The sequence below is a fragment of the Felis catus genome, chromosome A3, assembly GCF_018350175.1.
Source record: "Felis catus isolate Fca126 chromosome A3, F.catus_Fca126_mat1.0, whole genome shotgun sequence".
NCBI lineage: Eukaryota > Metazoa > Chordata > Mammalia > Carnivora > Felidae > Felis > Felis catus.
Genome location: NC_058370.1, coordinates 29,557,645 through 29,568,337, shown reverse-complemented (window position 1 = coordinate 29,568,337; position 10,693 = coordinate 29,557,645). Strand labels below are relative to the sequence as shown.

Below are 10,693 nucleotides of genomic sequence, written 5' to 3'. Positions count from 1 at the left end.
TGCTTGGTATAAACTGCTTTGAAAATCATTGGGCAGAATTTACCAAAGTTGAACATTCACATACTCTATAATCCAACAATTTCACTTCAAAAGATATGAGTGCCTCTATCTACTCAAAGACTTACACAAGTATATTCACAGAAGTTCTATTCATAGCCAAAACTCGGAAACAAGCCAAATGTCCTTCAACAGGAGAGTAGATAAATAGTTGCCTCCCTTACAGTAGGGTAGTATACACTAATAAAGGAGAGCAAACTGTTGATAGATGCAACAACATGGATGAAATCTCATAGCCGCAACCTTGAAAGAATCCAGACACTACAGTACATGTTGCATGAGTTTGTTCTGCATGATTTCAAGACTAGGCTAATCTATGGCGATCGAAGTCACAATAGAGGTTACCCTTGGGGGGAGGTATTGATTGGGAAAGGACAACATGGAACTTGCTTAGATGATGGAAAAGTTCTATATCTTGATCTGAGTGGTAGTCACATGGACACCCAAGTATATAAAAATTCATTGAGCTGTACCCCGAAGATTTGTGCATTTTACTTGCACATAAAATGTGTGTGAATTTGATGTCAGTTAACAAGGAACAGGATGGGTTTTTTTTCTAGAAAGTTTAATTAATATTAAGACACCTAAAATGTAATTCACCATATAAACAGAGTAAAGCGGAATAACCAAAATTGTCCTTGTAGTGGATGCAGAAAAAAACAATGTCATTCAATATCCATTCACAGTCAAAACTGTTAGCAAATTAGGAATAGAAAGGAATTTCCTTAGCTGGATAAAGGTTAACTACCAAAACTCTACAGTAATCTACATTAAAAAAAAAAGTTTTTTTTAAGTAGGCTCCACATCCAACATGGAGCTCAAACTCAAGACCTTGAAATCTAGAGTTACATGCTCTACCAACTGAGCCAGCCAGGTGCCCCATCTACAGAATTCTTTTTTTTTTTTTTAATTTTTTTTCAACATTTATTTATTTTTGGGACAGAGAGAGACAGAGCATGAACGGGGGAGGGGCAGAGAGAGAGGGAGACACAGAATCTGAAACAGGCTCCAGGCTCTGAGCTGTCAGCACAGAGCCCGACGCGGGGCTCGAACTCACGGACCGCGAGATCGTGACCTGAGCTGAAGTCGGACGCTTAACCGACTGCGCCACCCAGGCGCCCCCCATCTACAGAATTCTTAATGGTGGCACCTTCGGAGAAGTTCCTTTAAAATCAGGATCCAGTCAAAGGTGCCTATGAATAACAATTCCACATGCCATTATCTGGGAACCTCAGCTTGCATAGTTAGATGAATGCAGAGGGAGAGGCCTGACGACATACTGATAACATGTGGCTTTTAGATGGATGTGGTGGTACCCTTCAGTTTAGAGGACTTTACTACTTTCATACATGTTACAAATATTTTACAAGTATGCAGTATCACATATCAATTTTCAATACTGTGGGGTTTTTGTTAGACATTTAAAGACACAGGCCAGAAAATACGGTAGAAGCATCAGATCTTAATCAAGTTATTTTATTTTTTTAGATGGCAAATATTTGAAAGGTAAGAAGACGGTATAAAGGAAGCAAGACCCAGAGCATAGATGTTTGCTCAGCAGGAAAAAAAAAATTGTTTAAAACTGGTTGCATCCAGACCCTGACAAAACCTCGCAAAAAACAGCTCTTCACCCCAGGAGGGATGGGATAATAGACTGGGGCTGGCCCGGGAGTCCGTGACGCAGTGAAGACGGCTAGACTGACTCTTCCTTTCCCAGGTTTCTCAAGCGCCCTGCACTTGACGCCCCTGGGTTTCCGGCTGGGGGACCCAGGCTGGAGATTTGGAGAAAGACGTGAGGAGTCAACGAAGCCCTTACTGTGATGACACTGGGCCGAAGATGCCCCTCCCTGGTCCCAGGATCTACCCTCGCCCCCAGTGCCAGCGTTCCCGCCAGTGAGAGAGACCCCTCCCTTCCCTTCCTCCCCACACCCCAACCGAGCCCTACTCTTCGCTGCCAGAGGAGCAGGTATCCGCTAGGGGGCGCGCCTTGCATCGTCGGCCACCCGCTCCACAAGCTGCGATTCCGGGGGCTGCCGACTTTCCGGGACGGCTGGCGCATTCCCTTTGGGGGTGCCCACAGCCCTCCGATCCCCCGCTTGGCCCAGGGCTTCCTTCCCAGCCTCAGGCCGTTGCCCGCCCCGCTCTGCCGCCACGGTCAACGCACCCTATTCGACGCCCTCCAGCCGTCACCCCGGCTCCTATCGCGCGCACCTGAGTCTAGCGAACCGCGCCGGGGGCCCCACCCGGCTCCTGCTCCTGGCCTGACCTCCCCAAGCGGCGCGGGCCGCCCCCCGCCTCGCCCCCTCCCTGCAGAAGCCGGTCTCCTCCCTCCTCGGTGAGGACAGCCGCTGCCCGCATCCGCGAGCCCGGACACACTTTACCCTGCACCCCTGAATCTGAGAGAGAGCGCCCCCTCTCGGTTCCCCGCAGCTGACCCTTAGAAATCCCCTGGCGCCCCACCGCCTCCTCCTTCGAGGGACGCCTCACTGTCCCCAGGGTGGCCAATGACAATGGTCTCAAGTGGTGTCCCCGCCTCCTGAGCCTTGATGCCGCCCTCTCGGACCCTCCGCGTCCCGGCCGCTCTTACAGTTTGCACTTGAGGCCCAGGAGAATCCTAGGTGCCGACCTGCCCCCCCCCCCATCTGTGTATGCCGCTGTGGATCCTTCTCTGCTCTCTTAGCTGCACCGCCCCCGCGGCTGACGCCTCCTACGCTTCCGTCCCTCCTGCCCCGCCAGGTCTGGTTATCTTTTTGGTCAGGCCATCCGGTTACTGGGTCCCACCCCACCCCCACCCCCACCCCCACCCCCACCCATCAAAGCAGGCTGCAGGGGGGCAGTGGGGGAAGCCAGACAAAGATACCATCCGGGTCACTCAGGCCAGTGGGGCAGCTCTCCTTGTTTGGCCCAAACCTGAAAGGCTTGAGAACGCCTTCATTCCAGCACATTCGTTCTCCCCAGGCTTGCATTTTCAGTCTTTTAACTCTAAATGGGTGATTTTGTCTACATTTAAAGGAATTCCAGGAATTAAATTCATGTTATCATTTTTCTTTCATCTCTGCAAGGTCCCTCACGTTTTCCCCTTTTATCTGTATATTCCACTCCCCTTTGCCCGCCCCTAGACTTGGTCATTCCATTCTGTCGATCCTATGTTTTTCCGCGTTCTCAGGGAGAGGAAAAAAAAAGGTGGTTTTGCCGGCATGCATTTTCACTTTGTCTCAGAAGAACTGTATTATTTCTCACTCAGGTATCTTTTCACTCAGTGCTAGGATTTCAAGATCAACACACAGAGCTGTCTCTTCTAATGACGGTGCTCATCCCCCCACCGTATTTTACCTTCCCCATCTCCTGCACCACTCTCAAACATATCCTTTCTTGTGCAATGCTTCTCGAACATTTGTGTGCACGGGTAGCACTCCGGATCTCCTTAAAATGCAGGCTCTGATTCGGCAAGCCTGGGGTGGGGCCTGACACTGCATTTCTAGCCAGCTTCCAGGTGAGACCTATACTGCCGGTCCTGGTGGGACCACACTTTGAGAAGCAAGGCCCTAAGGGCCCCGGTGAGAATTCATTTTGAATTGCTGGGTCACAGGGTATGTGTTGACCTGATAAATATTGCCCATCAGCTCTCCAGTCTGTCCTTACCACCTTATCCTCTACCAGCAGAGCAGGAGTGTAGAAGGTATATATTTATGTGGGGAAGGGAAGAAGGCTTTCTCCTTGTTCCTGTCCATATCCTTCCTCCCCCTCCCCTGCAGTGTGCCTGGTCTGGGTCAAAATGTCCTGTCTCCTTTAATCAGAATGACCCCAAGGCTCTGAAGTGATGACCCTGACCACATTTGAGGGAGAACCATAAGGAGATGGGAAGGAAGGACTGTGCCTGGAGTTTCAGGCACGGATGCTGAAGGCATCTGACCAGTGGCCTTCATGGTTATGAATCTCCACAGCAAATGGGTTTTAACAAAAAGAAACTTGTGCTCTAGGGGCCGGTCCCTATTGGCCTGAATGTTTAGGTGGTAGGAGAGGGGAACTTTGGTTCTGGGGCTCCAGGAGCAGAAATTTTAGGCTTAGAGATGCAGTGGGGTGAGGACTGGGTAGGGGTCAGGCGGGTGGGTCTTAGCTGTGATTAGAGCTGTCTGCCATGTGCCTTGTGTGGTCATGACAGATCACTATGTTGCTTGGAGGGTTAGCGGGTATATGAACGGCCACCAACATGCTGGGTATGAAGGGATGCCGCCTTCCACGATCTTCCTGGTACTTGTGAGCAGCTTGTTGGGACAGTTCCAGAAACCCACAGGCTATGCGCTCCCCCACTCACACCGCTGGCCAAGTATCTCCTGGCACTGAGTCCCAGCCCCAAGCATTTCACAATCAGGAGAGTCCAACATCTGCACATTTTGAGATTTCATGTCACATGATCTTTTACATCTTGTCCACACCCATCCATCCCCGTTTAACCATCGGAGGGCCCAAAGGGTACCCATGACAGAGCATCTCTCTGAAGGCCTAGGGAAGCTTCCTGCTCTTTCGACCACCTTCGAGGTCAGAAGACCTTTCGAGCCTACAGATTTTTCTTATAGTTCAATGCAAAAATCTTACAGTTTTCCGGTCTTTGCGAAGTGCTTCACACACAAGGTATTGCCTTTGACTCACACCAGCCCCGTGACAGGGTTGAGACTCACTCACCCCTGAGGTTCAAAAGAATTAACTGGCCGTGGCCACACATTGTGTAAGTGGGGAAATGGGACTTCTCGTTCATTTTGCCATAACAGACCTTAGGAATCTTAGCGCGGGGAACCCTTTGGGATCCTCACTACCCTAGTTGGCCCGCTTAGAGATGCGCACTGAGGCAGAAGGTAGGAGGTCTAGGGAGTGGGGAGTGCCTGGGCAGAAAGGACTGGGAAGTGAGTTAGCTGAGGTCTCATGGGGGTTCTGGCCAGCCCTTTCTCAGCCAGCTTTCTGTCCGCGGGCCCTTTCTAGAGCCTGGGGAAGTGGAAAGAGGGGGTGAGTGTGAGGAATACCAAGCTAGAAGTTCTCAATGAGTCTGCAGCTGAGACAGCTGAGCACCTGGAAGAAAAAGATGCCGCCGGTTGCTAAGGGAGCCCTGGTGGTGTCACTCCACTCTGGTGGGAGCTCTAGATGGCTTGGCCCAGCTCCGCCCCTGGCTAAGCCTTCTGCCCTGTCCCTTCTTCTCAAAGTCCCTGACGCCCCACACCAAGTACCTGCAGCCTGGGCTTGAGGGAGGTGCCCGGAGGTCAGGCCAGTCTACCCTCTGGTCTCTAGCAACATCACCTATGGCCCGAGCAGCGCTAGGGACTGGTCGTCTGGGGCCTGCTGAGGCTACTGCCCTCCCCCACCCCCCCCCCACCCCTGGGGCCTCAGGCCCTAGGCCAGGGCTCAACAGACACAGGCAGCAGGATGGGGTTGCCCTTCTATTGGTCCGAGTCTTGAGCGAAGTCTGGGTGAGACATGGAGGTGAGAAGGCCCACGAGGCTCAACAGCGTGGAGAAAAGCAGCAGGAAGGAGGCGGCGAAGAGCAGGGCCGGGAGAGCGCTGAGCACCAGCAGCAGGACAGCTGGCAGCAGATGGCTCCACGCTGCGGCCGCGACAGGCCACAAGGAGCTCAGCAGGTAGGAGCCGGTGGTGAAGAGCGCGTGGCACAGCATCAGCGACAGCAGCAGGTAGAGGATCCCCTCCAGACCCCTCAGCACACGCTGAAATGGTTGCCGCCAGCCCGACGTGGTCCACCACTGGGCCCAGCTCCGAGGCACGTGGCACCTGCACCAGCGCACCCAGCCCTGCCGCGTGACCCAGGCCGACCAGGGCACTGCCTGCTGCGGCCCCTCGCCGGCCCCGATGGCATCTGTCTCCACTTGGGGCTGCGGCGTCATGGTTGGTGCACCTAGGGAGAGGGCCAGGCCAGCTGCAGAAGCAGCCCCGGAGATGCCTGGGACCTCAAGGCAGGTGGGGGTCCAGGGGTCGGGAGGGAACCAGCGTGGGTGGGGTGGGGCTTTGAGCTGGGGCGTGGATCTTACCTCTGGGCAGAAACCCCTAAGTCATGTTGCTTCCTGCAGCGCTCAGGACCGCCTGGCAGCCAGAGTCGAGCCCCCACTGTCATTCCTCCCCCTCCTCCCCCCCTCCCCGGGGATCCCCATTGTGACCCGGGAGGGGGTGGAGTCCAGCCAAGAGAGGAGCCAGCCGCTGCGCAGCCTCTCCATGGCTCCTCCAGCCTGGCAGGGGCACGGGGTGAGCCCACAGATGTAGATTCCCAGGCTTTCCTGCGGGAAGCCCCCTCGGGATCCCCGTTCCTACCCTGCTACCTGATATCCAGTCCCACTCTGCTCCCTTGTCCGTCTTTCTGGACGCCCATTCTCTGGAACCACAGAGGAGGCCAGAATGGCCAACCCCAACCCACAAGCTCGGAAATGGCTGCCACATCCTGTCCTGCGCTCCCTGTCCCTCATCTCACCTTCTATTTCTTGTCCTCAGACTCAGACCCAGGTGTCCACTGTCCATATTGTGGGTCCGGAGGTCCCCTGAGCTCAGAGGTACGCTCCTGCGTGCTCAGCTCAGGATGGAGGAAAGGAGACCTGGGAAGCAGCATGGCCAGTGTATTTCCGGAGGGCACTCAGACCCAAGGATGGAGGCAGAAAGCCAGGCCGAGCAGGGCCACGGGCACGCCGCGCGCTCCCAGGAACAACCCCAGGCCCAGAAGCAGCAGCAGCAGGGCCTCGTGGGGGCTGAGTCTTCCTGGGACCACCGCCGCCGTAGGTAGGAGGACAGCCTCCCGCTGTCCCGGACCCTCACCGGCCCCCTGACTCCGGCCTCCTGTGAGAAGTGTGTGCTGTGGCCCGGGGGCGTCTGCGGGCCTGTGGAGAGAGCAGGTGGCCTCTGGGCTTCTAGAAGGTGACCACTTACCCGCCTGCCCGGCTGCAGCGCACTTACCAGTGGAGCAGGTCGAAGGCCAGGAAACTGACCAGGAGCAGCAGCAGCAAGGCTGGGCCAGCCGTGGAAAAGACTGTCCGAATCGTCAGCCCCAGTGCCCCCAGCCCTAGGACGCTGTCGAGGAGGTGGGCCAGGTTAGGGCCCCAGGGGGACGTACGTGGACCCACTGGACTACACGACCCCTCCCCCGCACCCAGGCCCCTGGGAGGGACGGGGATAGGATAAGCAAGGGCTTTGGGCCTGGGTAAGCAGAGCTGGGTCATGGAGGGAGGTGGAGGTGACAGGAAGGACTAATGTGGGAGGGAGTGTGGGGAGTGGGTGTGTGGGAGGGAGTGGGGCCCTGGCAGACACTCAAGGGTGAGCTCGGTGGGAATCTCCCCCTCCCCACACACCCACCCACCAAACCCTCCTCACCTCTCTTTTCAGTCAGCTATTCTGGGACGGGGCAGCTGGGGCATTGTGACCTATTGCCAGGTGGGGCCCTGGGGCAGAGAGGGGGGCTGCTGCTGGTTTGGGCCTCATAAACTTAGCCAGAAGGGAGTCAGTGATTTCTTTTTTTTTTTTTTAATTTTTTTTCAATGTTTTTATTTATTTTTGGGACAGAGAGAGACAGAGCATGAACGGGGGAGGGGCAGAGAGAGAGGGAGACACAGAATCGGAAACAGGCTCCAGGCTCCGAGCCATCAGCCCAGAGCCTGACGCGGGGCTCGAACTCACGGACCGCGAGATCGTGACCTGGCTGAAGTCGGACGCTTAACCGACTGCGCCACCTAGGCGCCCCGGGAGTCAGTGATTTCTGAGAATGAAGACTCATCCCCTTGCCTTTGGGAATTCTCTGCCCTAGCGCCCCCCCCCCCCCCCCCCCCCCCCGCCGTGGGGATCTGAGTTACCAGGAAGGCATTCTAACCCCATCATCACATGGGCAGCTGAGCACGAGAGAGGAAGGACTGCTTTCTTTCTCCTGTGGGTTCCCAGAGCTGTGTGTCCAGGGACAATCATTCAATCTTCCTGTCGGCAGCTCTCTCTCCCCTGAGAGCTGGGTGATACCTGTGGGCCCCCGTGGGGGGAATTTTCAGGGTGGTAGCCCTGGAGTGCAGAGATAGGCCCTGCCAGGAAGTTCCCTGAGGCTTTCTGGGGCGGGGCTCCCACCAGACTGCTAAGGGGTGGGGCAGGAGGGGGCTGTTTCTCAGCCCTGTGGCTTGTGGGAAGTGTTCCAGATACTGGGATTCCAGAAATGGCATAGATAACGTGAATGTAAGAGGGCCACATCATAGGAACCCCCAAACTGGAGGTTGAAGTTACCCTCTGAGAATGAAATTAAGGAAAATGGACAGATAAGGAAGAGATTGATCATCTGGAAAAAAAACCAAAACCCTATTCCCATGATAATCTGTAAGTGGGTGGTGGTTACAGAAGTTCCACTGCATCTCAGTTTAGTGACTTGAGAGGCAAGAGTGGAAGCGGATCATAACTAGGAACAGAATCCTTGCGCATATACCATACTTTGAAGGAAAACTGAATGGGGTGGGGGAAGAAGGGGACAGTGACCATAGAGCCCCGAGGAGAGGAGGCAGCAAGAATCAGGCACCAGGGGCTCCTGGTTGGTGGCTCAGTTGGTTAAGCAGCCAGATTCTCCGCATGGGCTCAGGTCATGATCTCACGGTTCGTGGAATCAAGTCCTGCCACAGGCTTTGCACTGACAGAGTGGAGCCTGCTTAGGATTCTTACTCTCCCTCTCTCTCTCTCTCTCTCTCTCTGCCCCTCCCCCGCTTGCATGCATGTGTATCCACCTTCTCGCTCTCTCTCTCCACTAAAACAAATAAATAAACATTAAAAAAAAGAATCAGGTGGCGTATCTCATATCTGCCTCCAGTGGGCCCTGTCCAAAGACTCAAGCCTGGTGGACTTGACATCTTTGGAAGTGATGGGCTCAACAGTGCATAGAGCCAATGCTGCTGGCCCTTGGGACCATTCATTGGTGGTTCTTGCTTTGGTTCTTCCCAGAGTAATAAAGCAATGCCTGCAAAATTCTGAGGGAACATTATTTCCAACCTAAACCCAGGTATCTGTCCAAATGATTATCACATATGAGAATAGAATAAAGACATTGTAAGCCATGCAAGTTCTCAAAACTTGGACCTTGCATACACTCTTTCCTAGAAAGCTGCCGGAGGATGTGCTTCAGCAAAATCAGGCATTAAACCGCAAGGACAATACGAGACTAAAGAAATGAGGCTAAGTACAGGAAAGCAATGAGGAGAAAGGCTCAGGATGTCAGCTGTGCTTCCCAGTGAAGAAAGCAAACAACCCAGCCTGGACTCAAAAGCAAGATGCTCCAGGAGGGATGTCTCCAGAAGAAAATGAGATTGATTATCTGCGGTTTTTAGATATGTTAAAAATAAATGTTCAGTTCCGCTGGTTGCTTTGGGAGTAAATTATCCATTGGTGCCCAGAAAACCAAGCAGATGATAAAACAAAGTAATCACTAACTCCAGGGAACACAAAAAGCTGAACAGTAATATTTACATGGCCACAAGGTAAGCCCTGAATATCCATCCCAGTGATTTAGCTCTTTGGGAGGATGGAAGAAGTATGTTAGTGTCCTTGAATGTATGTGTGGGGGAGGGTGGTAGGAAAAGCGAAATCCTTAATTCCATAGCAGGAAATCTACAGACAACATCTAGACCTAGAAAAATTAAGAGGTAGCAATAGAAGCATAGAGATAAATACAAGGAGAAATAACAATTAAAAGTGGCTGACTCGGGAATGGAGAAGCATAGAAAAGAGTCTTCTCTTGCAAGCCTAAAACGTGATTTACCTTTAAAACTATATTCTGTAGTATTTTGGTCAAAATGATTTAGTTCAACATAAAGAAAATTAATGGAGGGTCATATTGTAGAGGTCAGGAACATACCCTCCCGGGATGAACGAAATACCAATTTCCAAACGTTTCCTGGATGTGCTCTTGCAGCTTGAGATAGGATTTCCGGTGACAGCCTCAAACACCATCCAACTTGAAAGTTGTGAGTCTCATGCATTTTAGATGGAGGTGCTCTAAATCTCCATCTAGTGCCTCTCAGACTTTAATGTGCACATGAGCCTCCTGGGGTTGACTCCTCTGGGGATCTCGTTAAAATGCAGATTCTGATGCAGCAGGTCTGGGGTTGGCATTCTGCATTTCTAACAAGCTCCCAGGGGATGGCGGTCCTGTTGGTCCTCTGCCACGTTTTGAGAAGGAGGGCTCTCAGAGACATGGATGTACAAAAGAGAGAGAGAGAGCTGGGGGAGGTGGTGAGCAAACGACGGGTAGGTGGGGAGATGCCTCCTAGTGCATGTAGGTGCCATGGGGGGGGCAGTCTCCATCAAGGCTCACCTCCATCACAGGGAGAGCACTTAGTACAGAGTGAGTTCTGCCCCCGCATCAGGGACAGAAGATTAGGAGGCCCAGGCAGGCAGCAGATTCCACGACTTCTCTACTTGTTGCAGCCAGACACATGGCCTCCTTTCTTTTCTTGATTTATTCCATCCATGCATGGGGGAATAAGAGGGCTGTATTAAGCTGTTTTCCCACCCTTAGTTCATCTGGTTAGTTTAGGAGCCCCTGGGAACCGCACATTATCTCGCTTCATCACAAACTCCTGAGATTAAGATATTATTGCCCCCATTTTACAGATGAGGAAACAGAGGCTCAGAG

The 10,693-nt window shown here is 53.1% G+C and overlaps 2 protein-coding genes and 1 long non-coding RNA gene across 5 annotated transcripts; 1 reads left to right on the top strand and 2 right to left on the bottom strand.

Annotated features, from left to right (window-relative positions):
- Positions 1–5,473: 5,473 nt before the first annotated feature.
- TMEM239 (transmembrane protein 239) lies at positions 5,474–6,895 on the bottom strand. Of its 3 annotated transcripts, XM_006929917.4 has the most exons (3): positions 6,862–6,895; positions 6,524–6,644; positions 5,474–5,956 (listed from the first exon to the last, which is right to left on the bottom strand). In XM_006929917.4, exon 3 carries the CDS (start codon positions 5,943–5,945, stop codon positions 5,487–5,489), a length of 459 nt encoding a protein of 152 aa, XP_006929979.1. In that variant the 5' UTR covers positions 5,946–5,956; positions 6,524–6,644; positions 6,862–6,895; the 3' UTR covers positions 5,474–5,486. The 3 variants fall into 3 exon arrangements, with proteins under 3 accessions (XP_006929979.1, XP_003983773.1, XP_019682302.1); XM_003983724.6 differs by lacking the exons at positions 6,524–6,644; positions 6,862–6,895 and adding an exon at positions 6,090–6,223; XM_019826743.2 differs by lacking the exons at positions 6,524–6,644; positions 6,862–6,895 and adding an exon at positions 6,105–6,172 and having other exon boundaries at positions 5,474–6,021.
- Positions 6,200–9,421, top strand: LOC109498059. Its single transcript, XR_006595316.1, has 3 exons — positions 6,200–6,300; positions 6,544–7,124; positions 9,160–9,421. It is a non-coding gene; the product is annotated as an uncharacterized LOC109498059 (long non-coding RNA).
- CA3H20orf141 (chromosome A3 C20orf141 homolog) lies at positions 6,650–7,437 on the bottom strand. Its single transcript, XM_003983747.6, has 2 exons — positions 7,000–7,437; positions 6,650–6,923 (listed from the first exon to the last, which is right to left on the bottom strand). The coding sequence occupies exons 1-2, from the start codon at positions 7,260–7,262 to the stop codon at positions 6,683–6,685; spliced, it is 504 nt and encodes a 167-aa protein (XP_003983796.2). The 5' UTR covers positions 7,263–7,437; the 3' UTR covers positions 6,650–6,682.
- Positions 9,422–10,693: the final 1,272 nt, after the last annotated feature.